At 44.6% G+C, this 27104-nt stretch overlaps 1 protein-coding gene and 1 pseudogene across 2 annotated transcripts in view; one reads left to right on the top strand and one right to left on the bottom strand.

The window, feature by feature from the left end:
* ALA3 (aminophospholipid ATPase 3) overlaps positions 1–27104 on the bottom strand; it is a 122440-nt gene that overhangs the window by 20485 nt on the left and 74851 nt on the right. For both annotated transcript variants that reach the window (XM_086788043.1, XM_086788042.1), the window contains exons 11-19: positions 25371–25455; positions 25179–25256; positions 24948–25064; positions 24687–24836; positions 24464–24565; positions 22986–23128; positions 22738–22839; positions 22535–22598; positions 22008–22220 (exon numbers count right to left, since the gene is read on the bottom strand). In XM_086788043.1, coding sequence (XP_086644169.1) covers positions 22008–22220; positions 22535–22598; positions 22738–22839; positions 22986–23128; positions 24464–24565; positions 24687–24836; positions 24948–25064; positions 25179–25256; positions 25371–25455 — 1054 coding nt within the window. The remainder of the gene's footprint in view (positions 1–22007; positions 22221–22534; positions 22599–22737; positions 22840–22985; positions 23129–24463; positions 24566–24686; positions 24837–24947; positions 25065–25178; positions 25257–25370; positions 25456–27104) is intronic.
* On the top strand, positions 14301–16699 carry LOC147609669 (uncharacterized; annotated as a pseudogene).

Genomic DNA, 27104 nt, shown 5'->3' with positions numbered 1-27104 from the left:
TTACCACAGTCCACATTATGCTATATGCAGATGATATTATTTTGGTCTCTGAGTCGCAGATGGGACTACAGCATCATCTCCATGCACTCCATGACTTATGCACACAGAGGGGACTTACACTGAACCTTGGGAAAACCAAGGTCATGATTTTCCACACCTTCGGACATGGAGCCAAGGCCCAATACAGTGCACTATCTAGTGGGATCCCTCTCTTGATCCCACTCATTCCAGAGTTTACCATCTCACCTCGCCTCATCGGTGTTGCAGCCAACCATGCATACCTGGCCTTCTCCCTCACATGCCGATACACCACCCAACCACCTGCTTTGCCACATCACCGCCCGAGATACCACTTCACCAGAGAGACCTCTTCCATCTATTCTGATCACGTCTACCGCATCCTCTCCGACCTCGACCCCCACATCCTACTTGATGAGCTTACCACACAACTCGGAGCCACCCTCCATACGTCCGCTGTTGCAGTTGCCTTCCCGCACTCCATAGCCACCCCTACATAACCAACAGGGACTATCCCACAAAATAGCTGGTACAACTAGGAATGTCGTGATACCTGAGCCCCTCTATATCGGGAGTTGGCACTAGGATCCACCAATCACGAGCAGGCACGAGTGATCTTCCGACGTCTCACATGGAGGAAGAAGAGAGACTACCTAGCCAGGCTTGTGCAAGAGCTATACCAGCTATTTCTTGGGAGGGATTGTAAGGAGGCCTAGAGGATCTTCGAGAATCATCCCCTGTCGACTCCGATTACTTCACCCGGCACCTGGCACATTTATGCCACCTCTCTCTACCATGCCCCGAGCAGCCATCTCTCCCCCATCCACCCAAACCTCCTCCCCAACACTCTTCCTTCTTTCACCCGAGCATGGTGAGAGATGCTATTGACAGGATGTAGACTGGAAGAAAACAGGATCATGATGGGACTCCTCACCGAGCATTTCTCTCATGCCAGGGACACGCTAACCCCTTTACTGGTTCACATGTTTAACGAGCTCTATGTGAGGGCTTCCCTGCCAGCTGGTCATCGAATACTATTGTACCCCAAAAAGTACAGGACTATCATGATTGGTCACACCTTGGCCAAGATTTATGGTTCGATTTTAGAGCATGACCTTAGTAGATGGTCCGAGGAACATAGACTCAGAGCACTGGGACAGGCAGGCTTCAAGAGAGAGCCCTCCACACTAGATAATATCTTTATACTACGAGGGATCATTGAGGAGGGGAGAGGTCACAGGCATCAAATATACTGTTGCTTTGTGGATTTCCACAAAGCTTTTGATACCGTCCCACGGGCCAAATTGATGAGGAGACTACAGGATGTGGGGGTGCCAACAGAGATGCTTCGGGGGATCATTACACTCTGAGTCAATCACAGGCAGAGTATGAGCTCCAGCCTCTAGGAGGTGACTCACAGATCATGCATGGCACTATTGAGGTGAAGCAGGGCTGCCCCTTTGTCTCCTACTCGATTTGATCTATGAATTGACAAGATCTCGGATTACATAGACAGAGAGGGAGGACCAAGAGCACATTTAGTAGGAGTCCTGATATCGATCCTCTTGTATGCAGATGATATTGTTCTTGTTTCTGATTCACCAGAGGGGCTGCAAAAGCATTTGGATGCATTACGGGCCTTTTGCGAGGATCGGGACCTCGCTGTGAACCTTGGAAAGACCAAGGTCATGATCTTTAACACCTCCCCACAGAGGATAGACAGATCTGCAGTACAGTTTACATAAACTGGAGAGCTTGTGGAGTATGTTACCTTGTATATATACCTTGGGATCACTTCTGCTGGACCTAGTTCTCGATGCGTAAGGCGGCCGAAGCTAGATTGATGAGGGGATATGCAGCCCTTGGCTCGCTATAGAGGCAATGCTCACAGATACAGTTTCACAAGCCGAGGACGAAGCTTTGGCTATTTGATACTCTAGTTACACACCTGCACTACTATATGGTGCCCCCATCTGGGGTCCCAGCTTATACCACAGGAGGAGACAGAGGAGAGTTCCGGCCGAGTGGAAGCCGATGGAGAGGCCCCTAGTTGCTATGATCTCGTGCATGATTAGGAGTAAGCCATTAGTGCCACATGAGATTGTGCGGGTAGAGATGGGGGCTTCACCAATAGTGACTGAGGCTCTATTCCAGATAGTGACATACTGGCACACGCTATGGGAGCTTCCACTAGATAGATAACCCCAACTAGCCATGGAGTTCTCGAGACAGCTGACACTCGTGGGAGATACAGAGTGCTGGTATGCATAGGTAGGCACTTGGTTTAGCATGCACGGAATGCAGATAGAGGCACTCCCCCCGTTCCACTACAGCATAGAGGCCCTATCATTTGCTCTTAGCCGCACAGAGCCGAACAGGGTTATCAAGAAGAACATGGTCAGACTAGATACTCAGAGGACATGGAGGTCACCTAGTCGTCCACTGGGGACGAAGATGGCCTTCTACAGAGATCACCTCCTATGCTGACATTTATCAATATGCCACTGATTACTTACTTGGATCGTCATAGATGATTAATGTGTGCATTCCATGATCTCTAGAAGACTCTCCCATAGCATGACCAGGATATAGTGTTGAGAATACCAAGGGAGCAGAATCCGAAACTGTGGCTGCAACAATAATGAAATATTCCGAAGTACTGGATTCCGAGGGGATCCGAAGCAATTATGCCAGAGTTGACCGTTTTTATCCGATCGCTACATACATGCACAACAATTTTTCACTATTAAAGGTGCCCTGTGAGTTGATTGGTTTCTAGTTCAAAATGGTATCAATAGCTATAGTAGTCTTTCTCGATTGTCAGTCGTTGATTAATATGGGGAGTGAGGAAAAATGAGAAAACACCTACAATGGGCGGGCACACCCACAACAGAGGCCCTGGTGTCTGGTAAAGACAGGAGATGACTTCTAACATGTGACATGGTGCTCAAGGTGGTAAAACTGAGCCGGCGCGAGGTCGTACGATGATGGGAGATGATGGCCCAGATCCTTTTGTGGTGGCGTGGCCGTGGGCGAGGGCCATGGGATCTGGGGCGTCGAGCTCTGCATAACTCAGTGGCTCTATCGAGTGTCACATCTCTCGGCCGAGCTCCTGCACCAGCCTGTGGTTCAGGTATGGTGTGTGGATCAACCCTCGGAGTGCTGGTATGGAAGAAGTCGGTGAGATCTCTCTGTGCTAGTCCTCGAGCAAGCACAGCTCATCTGGATCTCATTAAGGACTTCCTTTTTCTGAAGAGCTCTAGAAGAAAAATTCCCAGGCATCTCCGATTCGGGAAGTCATGATCTTGGAAAGTGGTTTGAACCCATCTCGGAAGAGGCAGTGGAACCTCCCCCCAATCTCATAGTATACAGGGCATCGGCCTATGTAATGATCCTCTGTCTCGGGCTTTGTATGACAGAGCTAGCATATCTTGTCCTCTGGTGCAGCCGCCCTGGACCCATATCTAGTAGTCTCCACTCTCAGCTGGTTGGACGAGGTGGGGATCGGGCCGATCGCACATCTCACCCCAAAAGATAGGTGTGTGTCCATGTAGTGTGAGCGGATGATGAAACCATCCTCTGTCAGCAACTACTATCACTCCTCCTCGGAAGAAGCTTGACCCTATCGGTAGAAAGAAGACGTGTAGAAGTCCAAGTCTCTGGAATTATTGCACGTAAATCTATCCATGAACCTATGTAAACGGTGTTAAAAGGAGTGAATAGCCGAGTCCCTGTAGGTCGTGGTCAATGGAAACCGATTTTTTCCCATATTTTTTCATTTTTTTGTGGCTTGGGTGGCAGCCGTGAGGTGGCAGGATGTCTTTGCATGTGGCCGACTGCAGCTGTATGCGTTTACTGATGCTGGCCGACTGTGTGGACACTTTCTTGGTGCTAGCCGACTGTACACAGTACTGGCCGACTGGTTTATTACTAGTCGTGGTGGACATGCTCCTGTCGGCTGCCTTTGGAGCAAGCCAACTGCTACTTGGGGGTCATAGAAAATGACCCCACACCCCTTGCCACTTTTGTATCTTGTAATTGTGTATATAGAGCAGAGTTACACGCCTCTCTCTCTCCCTCTCTTGTGCTGTTTTTTTGCACTGTGTTTGCTCGTGTTCCCAGATTTGGTCATCATCTCCGCTGCGTATTCTGACAGTCACAACGGCCCATGAGGGATGTTTTAGGGTGATATGAGAGTTCTCTGCTCATGTACCTAGATCAGATTTTATAGTTCTGGATTTTTGTTATCTTTCTTTATTACTATTTTGCACCAAGGATGATGTACCTCATGGGTATGATGTAAGCTTTTGGTCTCATAGGTCATTTTGGCCATTTGAAGACGTTAATACAGATTGCATGACATTGAGGTACTTGAGGATATGCAGTGGGGGATATATGCTTTGTATGAGTTTGTGACAGGCAGAGTCCGAGCTCCAAGCGGACTATCCGATATGGTGACCAGCACCATAGGGGTTAAGCAGGGACGCCCGTTATCACCCACCCTCTTTGGACTGTACATTGATGTGGTCTCCGATTATGTAGACAGATTGGGAAGCCCAAGGGCATGCCTGGCAGGGGTGTTGATATCCATCTTGTTATATGCTGATGATATTGTTCTGATCTCAAACTCTCTAGAGGGATTACAGAGACATCTGGATGCATTATAGGTATTTTGTGTGGATAGAGATCTGACAGTAACCTTGGGAAAACCGCGTCAGGTCATATGTCTATTTGGGAGTTACTTTCATAGGACCGCGTTTATTCCTGAAGGAGCCAACTGTAGCTAGATTAGCTGGAGGGCATGCAACCTTGGGGCCACTTGAGAGGCAGTGTGCACACATACAGTTTTAGGAGCCGCGCACCAAATTGAGGCTATTTGATACACTTGTCACACCAACCCTCCTATACTGACCTCAGCATACATCATAGATCTCAGAGAGGGACGGATGAGGGATGCAGGCATATGGAGAGACCACTCATTATGATGATTGCCCGCATGATTCCGAGAAAATCATCGGTACCACATGGGGCTAAGCTCCGTGCCGCACCAATAGAGACCGAGACACTATTCTAGGCAGTGGGAGCTCCCTCAACAAAGGTACTCCCGATTGATATTGACCTCATCCATACAGTTGGCAGAGGATGGAGATACTCATTGCTGGTATGCTCAGATGAGATCATGGTTTGACCTACATGATTTGCGGATAGAGGCACTCCCACCCTTTTAGTACAGCCTGGATTGTCCATTTTTGGATCTCAACCGCTCAGAGCAAAACCGCGTGATTAGGACCGTTACGTAGGGTGATGGAGTTTGAGTATCAAAGATGCTTGGGATTGTTCCTACTTGAGCTCAGGAGAGACAGGGAGATCGTCTTCGAAGATAGGAGACCGAGCCATGATTTACCTAGAAAGAGGATCCTGAGACAGATTTCTTCAGCACGAGCACCACTAGCCCAGTCCACAAACCTAATGATAATACCTCCTCTGTTAGACCATTAGGACAGCAACCACGCTCCTAGGGAGTCACCACTAATAGAGCAATGGTCTTATGCCGTGCTCATAGGCCACGCCCACCAGGATCCCAACCGCAGCATCCTCACCATCGCCAGATCAGAGCCATTATTGCTCGGCATCGGATGCGCCTACCTCGCTTCTACGACCTCTCCATTCTAGACAGTCCCATGGCGGAGATGTTTGATCTGAGGAGAGTGCAGCGCTTCAACTGATCAGCATACATGGATCTACTTGATATACATTTTCCGGTATTTTCTACTCAGTATCATCTAGGAGTCTTACTTACAGTTCTTATAACTATAAGATAGTCAGTTTATTGTACTTTTCAGTTTCATTTGGTTGTTCTCTTTGATGAGACACCAACTTCAAATGTACTCTCAGTTTTGGTCTCATAGGCCATTATGGCCTCTTAAAGACGTTAATATATCATTTCATTTCATTTCATCTAGTCTTCCTTTTGTACCCCTCTGCGCCAGTCCTCTCTCCTGCCCTCTCTCCCGCCAGCCCCCCAGCCCCCCACTGTACTCCACTCACCTCCATAGCGTACCCCCCCCTCACTATATTCACACCCTATAAGGGTTTTTGTTTACCTTCCACTTCCAGTTTCATTTTCTAGGTGCCAGTAGTATCATCTTTATTTTTCATTTTCTGGTTTTTTAATCCAGACATTATATCAGATCCACCATGATGTAACTTTTTGGTCTCATAGATCATTATGGCCTTTTGAAGATGTTAATATAACATTTCATTTCATTTCATTTCTCTCCCACCTGCGCATTCTCTCCCACCTACGCATCCCCTCCCACCTCTCTCTCTCTCTCTCTCTCTCTCTCTCTCTCTCCCCCCCCCCGTCGCCTTCGCATCTCTCTCCCCGTCGCCTCTCTCTCTTTCTCTCCCCGGTTGCCTGCGCATCATCTCCCCATCGCTTCGTTTTGGTCGCCGCCTGTGCTGCTGCCGCCGCCATGTGAAGCCCCAACTTAATCCGGATTATGTTCGCTACCCTTTCCTCACCCACCCTTGCTCAAGCCTCCAAGGCAGCAACGTAAGTGTTAGGGTTCTATCTCTCCGAGGTACATCGACATGGCCAGGGGTGCAAGCAAAGAGGAGATAGTCAAAATGGAGGATAAGCTGAACATCTCCATCAAAGAAAACAAGAATACGGCGGACTCCGCCATCAACATCATCAACCGACTTTCCAAAGTCGAGAAGGAGATCGAAGCTTTACAAAAAGAGAAGGAGACTTGGGAGAAGGAGAGGGAGAAAGAGAAGGAAGCAGGGAAGAAGGAGAAAGAAGCATGGAAAGAGGGATGGAAGAAGAAACGGGACACTATGAAGGAGGAAATTGACATCCTCAAAGCAGAGGTGATGTCTCTACGGGACCGACCACCACGAGAGGAGGGGGAGATTGTGGAAGTTGACAAAGAGACCATCAAAGAGGAACTCACGAAGGCAATCACCAAGAGCCTAGAAGGTAAGATGGAGGCAACAAGGGAGGGTTGGGTAGAAGTGGTGAAAAGGAACATCAAAAAGGAAGTGAAAGAGGATGCCCAAAAAGAAGGGCTCCAAATCGTCAACACCACCATTGAGGAGAAGCGGATGCGACATGCTTGTAGACTCAATGTGAGAGTCACGGGGATTCCCGAGGTAGCCGACTCTACCCGAGGGGATGGACGGACACTATGCACACGACTTGGATACTCACATGAGGGACCCCCCAACAGTATTTCCACCTTTTCTCAATCACTCCAACATCCTTACATATTAGTCCCCATCTTTTCTCATCTTAACTCAATTTTTACTTCATCGATCCCTATCACATCACATCATTCCCACATCAATTCACATCCAATCACATCATCCACATGTCAATCCACATTATCCATACATCCATCCACATCAACCCACATCATCCATACATCCATCCACATCAAACCACATCATCCATACATTCATCCACATCAAACCACATTATTCATACCTTCATCTACATCAATCCACATTATTCATACATTCATCTACATCAATCCACATTCATTTCATAAGCATTTTTCATTTTTATCTAATCGCATCTTTTTCTATTTCATCACTTATTTCTTCATTTATCCTCATCAGATCTCATCCACTTGCATCTACCCATACATCTCATCACTTCTCATACATTAACATATATTCACTTTACATTGCATCTTATCACATCCACTTTACATCACATTTCATTTATTCACATCTCAATTCACATGCTAGCACATTCATTCACGTTCCTTATCGTTCATTCACATCCCGATTCACATCAGATCACATCCATTATGATTCATTCACATCCCGATTCATGTATTATCATATTCATTCACATCTTATATCGTTCATATCTATCCAATTTACATCACATCTCATCGCCTCTATTCTCGTTCGTATCCATCACATTCACATCCACAAATATTCTTCCCATACATTCACATGCATACATCTACATCCATTCTTTCACATACATATATCTACATCCATTCTTTCACATACATACATCTCCATCCATTCTTCGCTCATTTTTATCTATCTGATTCATTTCACATCATCATATCTATTTATAGAATACAAGAGAATTCTTATTTTTGATATAAGATTTCTTTACGCATCTATTTATGCATAAATTTTATTTTAAGGAGAATAACACTTTCAAAATAAAAATCAATCTTTTATGGATCTTCCTATGCATAAATTCATTTTAAATGAGAATAACACTTTTGAATTAAAAATCAATCTTTTATGCATCTTGCTATGCATAAAATCAAAATTGATGAAAATAACTCTTTTGAACTAAAAATAGATTTCTTTATGCATCATTCTATGCATAAAATCAAAATTGATAAAAATAACTCTTTTAAAATAAAAATAGAATTCTTTATGCATCTTTCTATACATAAAATCAAAATTGATGAGAATAACACTTTTGGATTAAAATAAATTCTTTATACATCTTTCCATGCATAAATCCAATTTAGTAAGAATTACACTTTTAGAATAAAAGAATTTCGCTTATGCATCTAATTTATGCATAAAATCCATTTATAATAAAAATCACACTTTTAATATAAAAAAAATCTTTTATGCATACAAATCATTTATGATGAAAATCACTCTTTTAATATAAAAGAATTTTTTTATGCATCCATTTATGCATAAAAATCATTAATGATAAAAATCACACTTTTAATATAAAAATTATCTTTTATGCATATGTTTATGCATACAAATCATTTATAATGAAAATCACTCTTTTAATATAAAAGAATTTCTTTTATGCATCCATTTATGAATAAAAATCATTTAGCTTCTACCAAAGTTATTTTAAAGAATCTAAAAGGACCCATTCCTCTAAGCTTGAGTCTCCATTTTTTTTTTCTTGAGGTTATAAAGCAAGACCAAGTCTTTGACCTTAAACCTCTTGGTTTTGATGTTTGAATTTTCTTCTCTTCTTTTCACCATGCATGGCCACCAATGAGTGTAACCTGGCCTCATCTAGTATGAAAATCACACTTTTAATATAAAAATTATCTTTTATGCATATGTTTATGTATACAAATTATTTATGATGAAAATTACTCTTTTAATATAAAAGAATTTTTTTTATGCATCTATTTATGTATAAAAATCATTTATGATGAAAATCACACTTTTAATATAAAAGAATTTCTTTTATGCATCCATTCATGCATAAAAATCATTTATGATGAAAATCACACTTTTAGAATCAAAATAACAATTTCAATATGCCTCCTTCTATGCATAAAATTTAATTCTAAAGAAAGTAACACTTTTTTTATATAATATTTTTAATATGCATCTTTCTATACCTAGGATGAAAAATAACACTTTAAGAATACATATACGATGGGAATTACTCTTTTTGAATTAAAAAAAAAACTTATTTTACACAACTTTAGAAAATTTCGCAGTAACCTCCTTTGTATGACTGACCATTTTTTAATTTTTAACTCTTTAAAATTAATTAAAATTTCACCAAGAGTATTTAAATCATTCTAATGTAAATATTTTCTACTTATTTAAGAGAAACATTATAAAAAACTTGATTTTATCCATTAATCATTCATCTAGGATAAAGAATGGTTGGATTTAGTAAAGAAGAGAGGGGAATGCCTTTTTTCAATGAGACATAACATCATATTCATTTTAGAGAAGACAAAAATCATAAAAACCATAAAATGAACAGAAAAAAAAGGGAGAATTTTCAACTTATGAAGGAATTTGAGAGCTTTCCTTTGGCTTGATGGTTTGAGGGATCTTCTCTTGTTTGAAACAAGAGTGGCCACCAATCTTTAGAAGAGGCAAGGTCAAAAACAAATGAATTATGAGTAAATTCACAGTTTTGGCTCTTAGGGAGTATCGGTGCAAAAAACACTATTAAGCTTCAACAAAGGGGGAGCCTTCTATTTATAAGAAAAAGTGAGCCTCTAACCAAGCAAACTGTGAGTATTTACTAATTTTTGGGGAGATTTTTTTTATTTCTGATGAATCTGATTGGCCCCTCAAAACCTTAATTTAAAATTTTCAGAAAATCTGGACCCCCGGGATAAGGCCTTTTGAATAGATTATAATTTATTTCGAATGCACCTTCTGAAAATCTTTTTGAACTTCTGTTTCGGAGAAACTTAATTAAATATGAAGAGATATTTTTCTATCCAAAAATATCCAAAATCTCAATAATCTCTCTCTAGAATATTTTCTCTCTCTAGGTCTAAACAGGTAGAAACAAGATCTTTTATATTTCTGAAGAGGGATTTGACTACAGGGAAAAATATTGGACATCCTGAGAGGCTGGGGAGGAATCTTACATGACCACTTACTAGAGTTCGGAGCCAGGCATCGTCTCGATATTTATAATGGGATGCTACAGTGACCAGGATCAAGAGGACTGACATGCTTCCCACATGGGGGTCATACAAGGACCAGAGGCACGGTGGTAGACTACATTATGGGGTCTTTGGAGGCATCACAGCTTGTCACCTCATTCTCCATCCCACCTCGCCGTATTGAGGCAAATCATACATACTTGGCATTTTCACTAGCCGGATCACCAGTATCACCAGCCCCCCACATACCGACGCCACACACTACCATCTACTTCACACATGACATGGCAGACATATACACTTCCCAGCCCCTACACAGCAGGAAATTACTCTCCAGAGAGCAGAGACACTCAGAGCCCGCAGGAGACAGAGGACACCTAGCTTTCGGACACCACGCCTCTACCAGAGAGAGATGAGAGAGATCAGAGCTCAGTTTCATAGAGAGGGTGCGGAGCGACTGGCTCGCTTCAGAGCAGGGAGCTGTGGACACCACCTTCATTGATGTATACCATTTTATACCCCCAGTATGGTACAGGATGGAGCTAGCTAGATTGCATATCATGATTGTATACTCCATGCATATAGCTTTGCATTCTCCTAGTAGTAGAGCTCCATCCTCTCCCTCACTCATTGTACTTATTGCACACCCAGATTCAACTTTTTAGTTCAGTACTTTTTCATTTTGTTGGGATGACAGAGGATACCCCACACAGGTACACTGATTTGTCTCATAGGCCGAGTTCGGTCTTTTGGAAGACGTTAATAAACTCTCTCTCTCTCTCTCTCTCTCTCTCTCTCTCTCTCTCAACCCACAAGGATTAACGACAGAAGAAACGTCATGGAGGCACATATGGAAACGCTCGAAAAGATACTGAAGGATTTGAAGAAAACCACGGACAACAACCACAACACTGTCTAGAAGAGCCTCCTCGATCGCATTGCTAAGCTGGAGACTGAGGCAGAAACATGGAAGAAAGAAAAGGAAACAATGCAGGAGGAGATTGCCCAGCTTAAAGGCGAAGTAGCTTCACTGCAAGAACGCCCAGAAGAAGGGGAAATCCTCCAGGCAGACAAAGAAGGCATGAAGGAGGAGCTCACCCAGACGATTACCAAAACCCTGGAGGGCAAGATGGAAGCAGTAAGAGAAGGATGAGTGGAAGTGGTCAAAAAAAACATTAAGAAAGAAGTACAAGAGGACACGCACATGGTCCAATCCACACTAGATGAAGAGAAGATGAGGAGAATCCGTCGCCTGAACATACGCGTGACAGGTATTCCAGAGACAGAGGGGTGCACCCCTGAGGCGGACGGCCGAAACTTATGCATAAAATTAGGCCATGCGGAGGATGCACCACTTCCATTCACCAAGATATGGAGGACAACCCCACCCAAGGACCCCACCCAAAGTAAAGCCCTAGTGCTACAGTTCACAGACGAAGTGAGCAGGCAAACCATAGTCACAAGGAACGGGGGACGGTAACGGGGGACGGGGACGGGGACGGGACGGGGGACGGCCATAAGTAGGGAACGGGGACGGGGGAGGGAACGGCACTCAAAAAAAACTTTTTTTTAAGTTTTTCTACTCTTCCCTTATTCTACTTTGGAAGTACATCAAAATGAGCACAAATTTACATAAAATGGTAAGCTTTTGAGTCGTATTAACACCGGATGGTGGCCGATTGTGGCCAGATAGCATGAGAAGATTCTGGAGAAGGTTGGCACACTGCCAACCAGGCTACATGCATATGTGGTGAGTTATTATACACCTACTGCATATGGGCTGTAAATTTTGGGTCCGTTGCGGCGCGCAGTTTCACACCAGCCTACTTGGGGGAAGGTGCGGAGGGGGGCGTGAGCCCCTCTCTGCAGGGGGTCCGGGCCGTTTACGCTAAACTCCATGTTTGTAGCCTTGTAGCCTTGTTCTTATATAGATATTAGATAGGCAAGAGAGAGGCAAGGGCAAGTGAGAGAGAGAGAGAGGCAAGGGCCAAGCCTCAAGGGCCAAGGCCCAAGGCCCCAAGGCTCAAGCCTAAAGGCCAAACCTCAAGGCAAGAGAGAGGCAAGGCCCAAGGCCCAAGCCTCAAAGGCTCAAGGCTACCCCAAACGGCTAGAAACGGCCCCGCAAAACGGCTAGAAACAGACAAAATAAACCACAGATGGCTCCCTGCCGTCCCCCCACAGGGCCGTCCCCGTTCCTATTGCCGTCCCCTTCACCGTCCCTTGTGAGCGACGCCTCCAGGGGGACGTCCGTCCGTCCCCTGCCGTCCCCGTCCCTGCGCCGTCCCGTTTCGCCGTCCCGGCGTTCCAAGCTTCCGTCCCCTCCGTCCCCTGTGACTATGAGGCAAACTATCATGAGACAGAGAGTTATTTGGAGAAACCTGCCACGGGACCCCATCTACATTGATGACCTAACTTGGATGCAAAGACAACATAGGAAATCATGCATGCCACAAATTAAAGCAGCACATGTTGAAGGGAAAAAGGCACATTACAGAGACGGCCATGTATACATAGAGGGCAAGATGGTGGCATAGCGCCATATGGCCTATGGGACACAGGAAATTATCAAGAAGCACAAGGAGATATATGCAGCAGTTTGGAACTGCAATGGGGCTCTATGGACACATCCAGGCAGACTAGAGGAGGTTATGGAGAACCGGGACATCATGTTTCTGACAGAGACACATGAGAGCCCAGAGAGAGGCCTACCACGGGTAACAGGGTACCAGTGGGAATCAGTGTATAGACAAGGGATGCGACAGGGCACTTCCTGAGTATCAGGTGGGATCGCTATACTATTCAGACGAGCACTACACCAGCGTATCAGGGTGGTGTCGAGAGACCCAAAGGCACGCTACATGTGGATTAGCCTACAGCTCTCAGAGGTGAGAACAGTTTACTTGGCAATATGCTACTTCCCGCCGAAGGGGTCGAGATTCAACACAGGTCACATGGAGGACCAGATTGGAGGAGAGGAGAGAGGGACCCTTCCTAGTGAGTCTCCATACGCCACTCTATCCGCAGATATCCTACACTATTCAACCATGGGGGAGGTTCTCCTGATGGGGGACTTCAATGCACGCACACAGAATCGACAGTGTGAATCATTCGACTTCGCAGATCCCCTCATCCTGCAGGCACTAGACGATGTAGATGCAGGGACCACGAGGATGTCAGAGGACAGTGGGCCAGACAGTACAGGTTATGGGCAACACCTACTAGACCTGGGAGCTAGACACCATCTCGTTATTTATAACGGGATGTCACAATGGCCAGAATCGGGAAGACTCACATGTTTCCCATCATCAGGAGGCAGCAGCACTGTGGACTACATATTGGGCTCGCGGGGGAGCACAGACCTGATAGACTCTTTCACTATCCCTACATGCCCCATTGGTGCGGACCATACTTATTTGGCTTTTTCTCTTAGGAGCTCTCTTGATCTGCCACCCCCGACCACTCAGGCATCTCGTACCATCTTCCACTTTACCCGGGAGCTTGCAGACGTTTATGATTCAAAAGTACATGATGGCCTCTTTGGTATGGACCCTACAGCACCCATCGATGTACTGACGGCCTAGCTTTCACACACACTGCACACAGCAGCTAGCCACAGCTTTCCACACCATCTCCAGACAGGGAAGCCACCTAGATCCAGGGACATGCCCCAGAATAGATGGTATGATAATGAGTGCAGAGAGCTTCATCGACATCTCCGAGCCCAGATAGCGAAAGGGTTACACGCCGAAGCGACGCACATATGAGGAGGCTCGATACTGGGACATCTACCACATGCTCATGAGCAAAGATGCAGCCACTGCTTGGTGACAACTCAGAGAGCCATGCCCCCCCACCCCGATTACTGATCCTCAAGGCTGGCAGAGTTATGCAAAAGGGCTTTATGATGTTCCGCACCAGCCACTCATCCCTCGCCCCACCGAGACTCCACCGACCTCATCGGTTTTCCTTACTACCGATATGGTATCTCGAGCTATACATAGATTCCAACATGGGAGAGCTGAGGATCACACCGGCTTACAGGGTGAGCATTTCATTTATGCAACTGACACACTCTCTCCTTTTATTGCTTACCTCTTTAGCAGGGCTCTGGTAGAAGGTTTCCCGGCTGAGTGGACGATGCAAACTATTGTACCGATCCACAAAGCTGGGGACATGTTGGACCCCGGTAATTACAGGACTATCATGATTGGTCATACCTTGGCCAAACTCTATGGGGCTATCCTGGAGGCAGAATTGAGCACACACGCTGAGAGGGAGGGGCTTCGTGCCCCTGGTCAGGCAGGTTTTCGGCGAGCCTTCTCTACTATTGATCACATTTTCACCCTGAGATGCCTGATTGACCAAACTCGGGCACAGAGACAGAGACTCTATTGCTGTTTTGTGGACTTCCGCAAAGCCTTCGACACAGTCCCGAGAGAGCGCCTCTTCCACCGCTTACAGACACTGGGCATACCCCCCGACATGATGTGGGGGATTTACAGATTATATGAGCAAGTGTTTGGATGAGTTAGATGCCCAAGGGGACTATCAGATATGATTGCCAACACCATTGGTGTGAAGCAGGGCTGCCCTCTCTCCCCGACACTCTTTGGCTTATACATCGACGAGGTAGCATACTACATCATACACGGAGGAGGCTCTGGGATTGACATCTCAGGTACGACTGTACACATTCTATTATATGCTGATGATATCATTCTTGTGTCGGATACTCGGACAGGGCTACAAAGGCATCTACAGGCTCTGGATACTTTCTGTGCGGAGCGAGGACTCACAGTGAACCTTGGGAAAACCACAGTTATGGTCTTTCATACATCAGCAGCAGTCAGATGCCAGACTATCCTTACACTAGCCCGGGGACAGGTAGAGGTGGTGGGCTCATATGTATACCTTGGGGTCACATTTACCAGCTCATCAGGGAGATTCTCTATGGCACAGGCAGCCAGAGACAGAGTGACACGAGGGTACGCAGCACTAGCAATTTTGGAACGCCAGTGTCACCAGGCACACTTCCAGGAGCCCCGTACTAAGGGGTGGCTATTTGATACACTAGTTACTCCAACATTGATGTATGCAGCAACAGTATGGGCACCAGGTTTGGCTACATCCTCATGGACACAGATAGAGCGCCCTCAGATTTTGATGCTCTCACGGATGATCCGCAGCAAACCTTCAGTACCACATGATATCCTTCGAGCGGAGTTTGTTGTACCACCTATGTTAGTAGAGGCCATGTTCCAGACTATATCTTTTATACACAGGATGCGGGAGCTCCCACTAAATCAGGTATCTCGGGCTGCTTTTGAGGCATCCAGACACCTTGCTGAGGAGGGACATACCTGGTCATGGTACTCCCAGGTGGTACAGTGGATATCATCACACAAGATTGATATTGACAGATTACCACCCTTACAGTATGACCTAGCTGCACCACACAAACGCCTCTCTCAGACAGAGAGGAGCAGAGTCATGAGACAAGACATTTGGCAGGGCCACATACAGGAGACTTGGCTATCTCCCAGTCAGCCACTCCCGACGAAGATGCTCTACTACAGAGACCACTTCTTGAGCACCTCCACAGATGGCTTCATCCAGTGACCACGATACTTGGAGGTCCACTCATCACATGGAGCCAGGGTAGCCATTGGGCGACTAAGGGTCTCATCACACCAAATAGAGATCATCGAGACTGGGAGAGCAGCACGCATCCCTCAAGCAGAGCGCATTTGCAGATTATGCCAGACGGGGGTAGAGACAGAGGAGCATTTTGTTTGCCAGTGTGGTGGTTTGCAGGAGATTAGGGCATGCTATCCTGAGGTTTTTAGAGGGACCACATCACTTAGACAGATCTGGGAGAGATCGGACCAGAGAGAGCTAGGCAGACTACTACTAGCACTACAGAGACACAAGGAGATCTTACTTCAGACACCCGCACATCATAGCAGAGGAAGACAGTCCCAGTTGACTGACTTCTTCCAGAGATTGGCACCAATAGCCCACCCACATACATTGGGAGTGACATCTCAGCGAGCGGAAGAGATTCAAGCTAGGCGACGACCCAGACTAGCCGGCTACCAGACACCACGGCTACACCACAGAGAGATCGCGGCCATCCGGTCTCGACACCAGCAGGAGGTCGAGGAGCAGCTGGCACATTTTCGCTCTGATCCATGACGCATGTTCTAGCATTTACGGCATCCTCAGATCGGATGTATGACATATTGTACCCAGACTATGGGACTGGATGGAGTTAGGAGAAGATAACATATCATACTTGTATCACCCCTTCAGCATATAGAGATGCATTAGTAGCCCTAGTACTCCATCCACACCCTCTCGTTTGTACACCACCATTGAGTCCCCTATGGTCGTGTTGTCATACTTGTACATTTCTTTCTCACTCCACATTTTCCCTTTTGATGACTAAAGAAATATCATTGTACTACTTGTTTGTCTCATGGGCCAATTTTGGCCTTTTGCAGACGTTAATCTCTCTCTCTCTCTCTCTCTATATTGAGGAGATCCGCCAGTGTCCGATGCGGCACATACTATGAGATGGAGGCACCTCCATAGTGTACCCCTCCGTCCCACATGATATTGTATCCCTTCACTATATTCCACTCACCTCCATAGCGTACCCCCCCCCCCCCCCTCGCTATATTCCAGTTCCAGTTTCATTTTCTAGGTACCAGTAGTATCATCTTTATTTTTCATTTTTCTGGGTTTTTTTATCCAGACATTGTATCAGATCCACCATGATGTAACTTTTGGTCTCATAGGTCATTATGGCCTTTTGAAGACGTTAATATAACATTTCATTTCGTTTTCATTTCTCTCTCATCTTTATTTTTCATTTTCTGGGGTTTTTTATCCAGACATTGTATCAGATCCACCATGATGTAACTTTTGGTCTCATAGGTCATTATGGCCTTTTGAAGACGTTAATATAACATTTCATTTCATTTCATTTCATTTCATTTCTCTCTCTCTCTCTCTCTCTCTCTCTCTCTCTCTCTCTCTCTCTCTCTCTCTCTCTCTCTCTCTCTCTCTCTCTCTCTCTCTCTCTACACTGATTGATCGGGCTATAGAGCTGGGGCGGTCCAGGCGCCCCAAGATGGGAGGCCCATCTCGACACCGGCGGAGACTACAACAGAGGATCAGGACCACACTAGCACGGCATGGGAGGCGTCCAATCAGAGTACTCACCATGGAGGACATTGAGGATATCCGCCATCGACCGATGAGAGACATCTTTGGATAGTGATGTATATGATGCTTACCTTTGTTGCTGGAGTTTTCCTTCCCACATGTTATCCATTAGGAGCTCCTAGTACCTTACTTTTCCTCATAGTTATTGTTTCAGTTTCAGTTAGTTGTTTAGTTGTTTTAGCTTTTCTTACACAGACATTGTATCAGATCCACCAATTGTTGTAACCTTTTTGGTCTCATAGGTCATTTTGGCCTTTTGAGGGCGTTAATATATCATTTCATTTCTCTCTCTCTCTCTCTCTCTCTCTCTCTCTCCATCCAATATTTTGTATACTATCTATTGGGGGCTGATGCTCCTCTCATGTTCATTGTTCCTGGTATTTCATGATGAGTTTCCATGGACAGTTTTGTATCACCCCAGTGAGATAGCTATGTTTTGTTTTTGTTTTATTTTCCATTGCGAGATATGCCATGGACATTATTGTATCACTTTGGTCTCATAGGCCCATTGGGTCTTTAATAGACGCTTAATATATCTTTGTTTCTTTCTTCTCACACACTTTTTTTCTAGTACTGATATATTACTAGTGGGAAACCTCTGTGTGAGGTGAAAACCCACGAAGGAATATGAATTGTACAATGGTAAGTTCGAAAAGGACCCATGCTAGAGTTCCTCAGAAACAATGAAAGAAAAGTGAGAAAGCCTACAAATCAACATCCTGGCTGGCATAACAACAATGCAGTTTCTGTCGCAAGGAGAGCCTAAAGAAGGAGAAGGTGTCTAACATATGCTGTCAGAACATGAATCAGTTCCAACTCGTCAAAATTGTCCACAGAGCCCAGAACCGTACCCAAGAGAAGAACGCAACATAAGGCCAGGGAACCACTGTCAACACTCCAAATTTCCGTAACTGTTTCTCAAAAAAGTGTGCGGGAAATGTAATGCGCAAGCAAGCTGAAACCCTGTCCAGGAGCAGTCTAGAATGTGGGTAGCTCCAAAAAAGTGCAACACTATCTCGATCTGTGCACCACAACAGCATCATGACGATGCACAGATACACGGTGAGTGCAAAAGCACATCCACTGGGAGAACTCCAAGCATGCATCTCCAGAGAAACAGGCGTTCTTTCAATGGCAAGAAGCTCCTCCAGATGCCTCTTAAACATTTCCTCCACCATAGTAATGGTTTTTGTAAGTGCCACATGTCATTACATACAGGCGTAATCCATGGCGGTGGCTGCAGCCTCACATATAAATTCTTAGCTGATATAATATCCAGAGACACCCCCAAGAATTTCCAGTCAGCCAGGCGGTCATGCATACAAAGCGGCGGCATTGGTGCAAAGGGCGACGACAACTCATACATCTCACGCCACAAAGATTTAAACTGCATACCCAATCCAAAACTACGTCGAGCCATAGGGAAGGACTTAATGTTTCCAGCTTAGTCCACCACATACATCATGGATCTCAATTACTCCCTTTTTTGCCAGGAAGAAAGCTTTCCTTGGCTGTGTGAAAGCCAATGGGCGGGCAAGAGCCACAGTCTAATGTATTCTTTCAACCCTCAGCGAATTCCCTTGCACCATGTCAAGGCCATTCCATGTCACATGCTGTGATACTTTCTTCCAGTCTTAAATAAGGTGCGTGATGTATGTGCACCTGGGTATCTTTCCAAGAAAACGACCAAACACCACCTTCCAGTGTGTAGTAGTCTAGTCACCAAAGCCCAAGGATCTCATTCTAACACACATGGCCGCTAGCATCCATGACCAAGGCTGCCACTGTGCTGCGAAATCTGACAACAGAGTAGCTTTCCGTGCAAGGACATGTATATGTATGTTGAGGATGTTCAGTCCACCATGCATATACATAGCTTTGCCATTGACAATAGCCTGAGTGCTTTCTTATGGTGTTTTGATTTTCAAAAGAACTCTAATATTTCCGACATCCGATCCCTTGGCCAAAATAGAAGAGGTCAAAAGAATTGAATATATGCAATGAGTATGGATTGCACTATTCTCAAGCGCACATGCAAAGGCCAAGTGGAAAGCTTCTAGTAGTACATTTTTCCTTTTATGCGCTGTAATATCCAGTCTGCCTGTGCATTAGCAATAGTGTTCCATGCCAGCGGATATCCACTATTCCATTACAAACTTAAGATCATCCAGATCATTTTTCCTTTTATGCGCTGTAATATCCAGTCTGCCTGTGCATTAGCAGTAGTGTTCCATGCCTGTTTCATTGGCAAGAGTTTGGATTTCCTAAAATTGACTTTGAGGCCTACTGCACATGTGAAGAGGTCAAGTGCTTCCATTACAAACTTACGATCATCCAGATCATTTCGAGGCAGAAAGAAGGAATCGTCTCCATATGCCTGTCCCACAAATTGACCTCATGGCAAAACCAGCCCATACAAAGTATGCGTGGCGAAAAGGTGATCCATATGTAAAAGCAATGGATGTGTGGCAATGGCATATAGTAACACATTCAAGGGGCAGCCTTGGCATACCGATTTACCTAAGCTCCATGCCTTTGTGAGTTCTCCATCCACAATGGCCGATGCTCGGCTATCTTGATAAAGCCAGTAAACAATATTCCTCAACTTGGGACTGAAGCCCACGCGAGAGCCGGTTAACCAGCATTTTTGTAACCAATTTGTATGCCACTAGCATGAGTGTGATGGGTCTCCATTCTGCAAAAGACTCACACAAGCTCTTTTTTGGAAAGAGAACTAACATTCCGTCTTTCCAAGAGGAAGGCAATTCCCAATTTTCCCATGCAAGATTTATCATATATAGCAATGGCACTTTCAATTGGTCCCAAAATTGCACGAAGAATTCCACTGTTAGTCCATCCAATGGGGGGACTTTCCATCTCCCCATGTCATGCAAAGCCTGCTGTAATTTTGCTTCATCAAAGGGCATTTCCATAGTACTCGCATCATCCAAGGACTATTGGATGTACATGAACCAACAAGGCTTCGCTAGCGGCCTGCATTTGCAACGAAGGGGGATGTGGGGCAGCAAAGAATGCTGCAAAGTGAGTTGCATATGCATCTGCAAGTTCTCGTTTTGTGGACGTCCATCTTCCTGTGTCCATTTTAACCTTCTAATGTTATCTTTTTGTCAGGCATGATGAAGCTGTCGGGAGAATTGTTTAGAGGAGAAGCCCTTACCCCACAAGCATTTCTCCCTAGCTCTCACTTTCCATTTTTCTAGTTTTCTCTTGTCATTTGTAGCCAATTGTTCTTTAGCAATACAAAGAGCTTCTTCCTCAGCAAGTTGTAATGGGCGTGCATAAGCCAGTTCTTGCAAGACCTAGCATTTGACTTTGGCTTCTATTACCATTTGCCTTCGTTCATACAAAAAGCTTTTGCCATAATCTTGAATAACAGCTTGCATACGGGTCACAAATCTATACCATGCAACATCTGGATTTCGAAACATCTCAACGGCTAGCAGAGAGATGATATCCTTCACCATTTGTTGAAAGCAGTCATGTAAGAGATGGCTATTGTTTATTTGCAACAGGCGTTTGTTATACAAGGACATATCATCTATTGGCAATCCAAAATAGAGACCCATCCATAGTGGAGCATGATTTGATAGTTACAATGCATAGTCACTCCACATTTTGCAAACAAATTCATCATACTGATTTGCATTTAACAACCTAGCATGGTAAGAAAATATGGCCAAATGCGAGAAAGTGGAACCATGCATCCCTTGTCTGATATGTGGCCATAAATCTAGTGCATGTATCTCATCAACCATGTTTGCCCAAGCAACCTTTTCGAAGGCCAACATATGCAAGTGCCCCGAGGAATTATCTCCCAACGAGGGCGCATTATTGAAATCGCCATAGATAAAGGCATTGCGCAACTATGGATAAGCTCTAATTGCAGCCCATAAGGCAGCCCGCTTGGTTAACGCTATGTGTGCATAGACTGTAGCAAACTCAAAAATTTCCCCGTGCAACAAACATTGTACATCCAACGAGCCTCCAGCTAGATCATTGAATGCAAGAGTTGGGTGTAGTTCATTGTGGACCATGATAAGCACACCAGAGTAGTCCCTTGTGCCTGCATAAAAAATGCTATACCCCGCAAAGTAACCCAATTGAGATCAGTAAATTCATATTGATTGTGCTCTTGGAAAGATATCACATCTGGCTTCATGCTAGTAACATAAGACCATAAAAGTCACCATTTTTCGGGTTTGCACAACTTTCTCTCTCACACAGACACACACACACACACACACGCACATAATGCCATTGTTGTACTGAAAAGTTCAGGTTATATCAAAACATCCATACAAAGAGATTTGGTCGTACATTCAAGAATATGAAACTATCACAAAGAAATAAGCAAACCTCATCCATTTTTTTCTCCCGATCACGCAGCGCTGATTTCGCTTGTATGAATTTTTCGTTCCAAGATTCATACATGCCAGTGTTCAGATCTCTATAAGCTAAACAAAGTGTTCGGAGCCCAGCTGCTCCAAAATATCCCAAATGATTTCGAGTGACCTCTTTGCAAGAATTCCGATTTTCCGCCAATCGCTCATAAATGACAGAATCCGCACCCTACATATGCCCAATTAATCCAGATGAGCAGTCACTTTTTTTCCTTGAATAGTTCCTTCTGTAGTCGCAATTTGGTACCAACCCAAAGGTAGCTTGGTGTTCCTGCCCAAAGGCATTACAACTTGTGACAGCTAAGCGGCCACAATACCAACAGAAGCCTACAGGGACTCGGGACCTCCCCTCCCCAAGTCACGAGCCCACACCACTAGGCTACACGCCCATTGGCAAAAGAGCAGTCACTTTACCACTGCAGGGTAATTAAACCATTTGACTTCTACAGGATACTTAAACCATTACAGGTCTAATGACCATACCTTGCAGTACAGTATTAATCTACCACCCGGAGAACGGCAAATGACAGACTGACGCTTCCTGGTACTGCAAGAAAAAATGCTGACATGTTGTTAGCCCTGTTCAAAACTTCACGAGCACTGTCAGCTAGCTTACTCCAATTTAAACTCCTTCTGGAATAATAAGATGTTGCAGAGGTATTTTAAAAAAGGCCCTTGAAATCTACCTATTAAATTCAAGAACATTCAAAATTTCATACTCCACATCCTGGATGCGTCCAATCTTTTCAATGTGTGATTCACGAACTTTGATGGATGTTGGACTGCGTCTGCCACAGTGTGAAAAACCCTACCCTCTCAGTTTAGAGTTTGATCAAACAAGCCTTATAATAACAGTACCCCTGAAATTCAGAAAATAAAAATTTGACTTTGTCCCGCCTTGACTGGAGAGGTTGAGCAAGGTTCCATACACAACCTGAAAAAAAAGAAGCCAAATTTCTTGGCAGCTGTTACCAGAGCAGCTTCATCAGGTGAAGCAGCCTGATAAGTGATCATTTCAGGCAACTCATCCCCTTCAGGAAGGACAGTATGGCAGATAGCAAGACATCTGAAAAACTCCTGTACAAAAGTCATTTAGCAAGTTTAATATAAACAATCTATGAATTGCAAAACGCTGCAAGCAACACAACCACATGAGACACGGTGCAGTAGACATACCCATTCTCTTAAACGTACAAAATTATCACTTAGGAAATAGAAGACAGATAATGCCATTCACAAAACAGAGTAGGGTTTTACTTATTTGAATAGTAAGACAAACTTTCACCATTTTATAAAAGGCACTAACACACCAGGAAAATTCATGGGATCTTTTGTGTTTAGCATGTACACTAAACCCCTTTGTTTCAGGGTTAGCTCCTAAGCGCTTCACATGCACAACAAAATAAAAACTATTGCTGGCAAGTAAACCCTGAAGTATCCACATACACAAGCACCCCTCAACAACCTGGACTTTCATACAATTACATGTACTATAGGACACTCCAAGCTTATTAGAATCCAGACATATTGTGCTTAAACAAAAAATAAAGACGACTGCTCTTGTTATTGTAGTGCATCCACTAGTATTTTCATACAGCACACCCAGTTACCAGAATGCATGTGTCATCACTACTAAAATTAGGGTTTAGAGTGTTACAGCACACTATGAGCGCTAACGATAAAGAGAAAATCAGCGGAATGTACAGGAGAGAGATTTGTTATGCACTTGTTTGTGAGTGTGTGGGGCAAGGCACAATGGAGCAAATACAACAGCCCAGAAGTAAGAATATCAGAGTAGCCAACAAAAATGGGAGAAGGAACCAGTTTTCAGCCTGTTAACAGCCCAAACAGGGTACCCAGGCTGCAGCCAAGACCTGCACTTTCTCATGTGGTAAAAGGTGTGGCTATCTTTGCTTTGGCTAGCATTCCTGGATATATCATGATGGTGGCTCTCTTCACATTAACCCTGCTCCCCCACTGGGATGTTCACTGCCCCAAAGGCCTCTCCCATTTTTCTCTTGGGTCTTTTCTTCAACTTAACTGAGGCAATGAAACTCGTCTATAGCAGAAAATCCTGATTCACTTAACGTACTGGGTGATGATCTTTTGTGTGTGCATCTAGGTATTGAATCTTCATCTCAAATCTTTTTCAAAACCTTTCTGAATTGAGTGCAAAGCCATGTGTATTATTCAACAAGTGCAAAGTGCCATAAAGTATTATGATGATGTGATTGGGGTGAGTAAGCTTCTAATTCCATAAACACTGAACTGAACTTCTGATACTGTGCTGATACACATCCTGAAGTTTTCATCTACTAGAAAGTATAGTGAGAGATTTCTCCTCTTTGCGCTCTGCTAAAGTCAGCAATGTTTTTTTCTAAAGGAGTATCAGTGTAGGCATATTGAAAACACCTTACACAATTCTGGATTCGGTTCGTGTCTCCATGCTCCCTTCATCAATCTACCATCCTCAAAATTGAAATACTTTTCATGAAGCTCGTTAGACCTCTCCACCTGCAAGAGCAATGCAAAAGTTCAAAATCTGCATATCAAAGTGTACTTTCTGTAGCTTGTATAGGTTGTGTATAGGAAAGCAAATTTCTCCTTAGAGATCTCTGAGAGAAAAATAGACCACCTCTTCAAGACTAGTACCATTCCGACGAGCAGCTGCTTTCTCGATCTCAGTAACTCCAGTGCCATACATAACCCCTCCAATTGAGCACTTGAAGAACTCCATCAGATTTCTTGTAAGAGTTCCCGTCTTATCAGAGAATATGTACTCTATCTGTATCAAATAGGGTCATTACACCAGGACAATGAGACAGCCATTATCTATTACCAAAAATGACAAAAAGCTTTAAATTTTGGAGACATTATACAAAAATATAACCTGTACCTGTCCAAGCTCCTCATTGAGATTTGAGGTGCGTGCAAGAGCAGGAGTATTTGTCTCCTTGTGATACATTCTTATATCCTTGTTGATGAATTGAGTAACCTGAATAAACTTTATCAACTGGCACCAACCCACGTAATGACAGCATCAATTCCCAAAGAAAATAGAAGCCAAAAGCCCTATCTAGCAATTGAACACCCATGTAAGCCCAAGAAACTATGCCCACAGTCTTACCTCTATAGAAACATATAGAGAAATCGGAATAATGGAAGAGAACAGTGTAACAAAAGTGAGGAATGTAAGTGCTGCAACCTGCCCATCCACATTCAAGAAATGGACTTTAGATTCCTCTACATCAGCCTCTCCTCAAGCAAAGAGCGTTCAAACACCAGTCCTGATTTGGGAATTTACAAGCAAGAAGATTACCAGAAATCGATTCCCTGGATTGAACTGCTCCTCTACATCTGAGACAAGCCCCATGTACCAGTACTTGCGATTTATAAAAACTCCACTGTCCTTTGCAGGAAGATAAACTTTAGAAACAGCATTTCGGGCTACAGAGAAGTGATACAATCTGCTACTATAATGTAAAATAAGGGGTTCGGCACAAGTGTTTTGACGGCAAGCAGGTGCAATTTTGGTATAAAGTGACCATACAACCCGTATGCCCTTTCAAGGAAGAGGGCTGAGATAACTGCTGAAATCTGCAAACAGATATCGACTATGTTGCAGGTCAACATGCCACGTGGCAGAAAATCTGCTGACCCCACATTAGAGTATCCATTCCAAGGGTTTTCATGTCTGTTCAAAGTCCTCATGCTGCCCAATGCAGCCTGCAAAACTCCACACGATCCAAATTGACTTTCTCTCGCCTTTTCTTGGGCCAAATCCTGCTGCCAATCTAAGGTGGGAACATAGTTGCAGGAAACACAGCTTGGGAATGGTGACACGCCATTTCAAGACACCAGCATTGGGAAGCAGGAGGGAAGGGCCCAGGGACAGCCATGTGTTTGAAAAAACAGAGTTGGGAGACAACAAGACTTATCACAGATGATATGTGTCCCTCGTTGGATGCCCCTTTTCTAAGGATGAGTTGATACATGCATGACATGCATTGCAGGCTCTTTCAAAAGGAAAATGCCCATGGGATGATGGTCTCTCTCCATCTTCTAAACAGTTTTGGGACCACATTGGGGATGAGATCACTGTTGCTTTACAGAACATGTGGCATACAGGTACGATGCCCCCCTTTCTCACAGAGGGTCTTATCCACCTTATATCAGACGGTGGGGATAAGACCAATATCAACAAGCAGTTGAGGCCCATTACTTTACTTGGATCTGCATATAAACTCTAAGGCATTGAGCATGAGAATACAGCCGGTCTTCAAAGGATTATTCATGACACACAGAATGGGTTCCTCCAAGGGAGGAGTATATTTGATAACATCTTCACATTTTAGGAGGTTGTAGTGTGAGCTAAATCTAGCCAACAACCCTTGCCATCCTCCAACTGGACTTTGAAAAAGCAAATGACAAAGTGGATTGCGACTTCTTGGAAGGCACAATGGCCAGCGGCGATACTTTCAAATTTCCCGGTCAGTGGGCAGGTTCATTCAGTCTACCCACCTCAGATTGCCTCTACATACAGTGAAAGAGTTACTGGACTCAGAGATAGCATATGATACCCTGATGTTTTTGGAGGGGACTTTCTCATGCAGCAAGTTACCAGGTGTACTCCAGTTAGGGGAGGTGACTGGATACATAGCTCACGCTTTATCTTTTCGGAGGCAGAGCATCACCCCCAATCCTTCCCTTTGGTTAGATCCCTTCTTGGGCTTGGGATTGCATGAGGAGGTTCTTAGTTCACATCCTCCGCAGTCAGCTAAGGAAGCTAACAGACCGCCCGTTCTCTGGAATGACTTGATCTTGGATGAGTATGGTAGACCTCTTGGGGCAACAACGCATATTTCGTGGGTTGGCTGGAAGACTCTCTTCCCCAGAGTGCTGGTTTGGAAGAGGCTCAAAAGCCTCACCAAGGATGAGAGAGAGGTGCTTACACCATAGTCACAGGGGACGTGGGGGACGGACCCCTGGGACGGGGGAACGCCGTCCCATAACGCGCGGGAACGGAACCGGACAAGGGACGGCCAGGGGACGT

Source organism: Cibotium barometz, chromosome 51, assembly GCF_041138505.1.
Source record: "Cibotium barometz isolate CiBa-2024 chromosome 51, ASM4113850v1, whole genome shotgun sequence".
Taxonomy (NCBI): Eukaryota; Viridiplantae; Streptophyta; class Polypodiopsida; order Cyatheales; family Cibotiaceae; genus Cibotium; species Cibotium barometz.
This window is presented reverse-complemented; position numbering and strand designations above follow the sequence as displayed.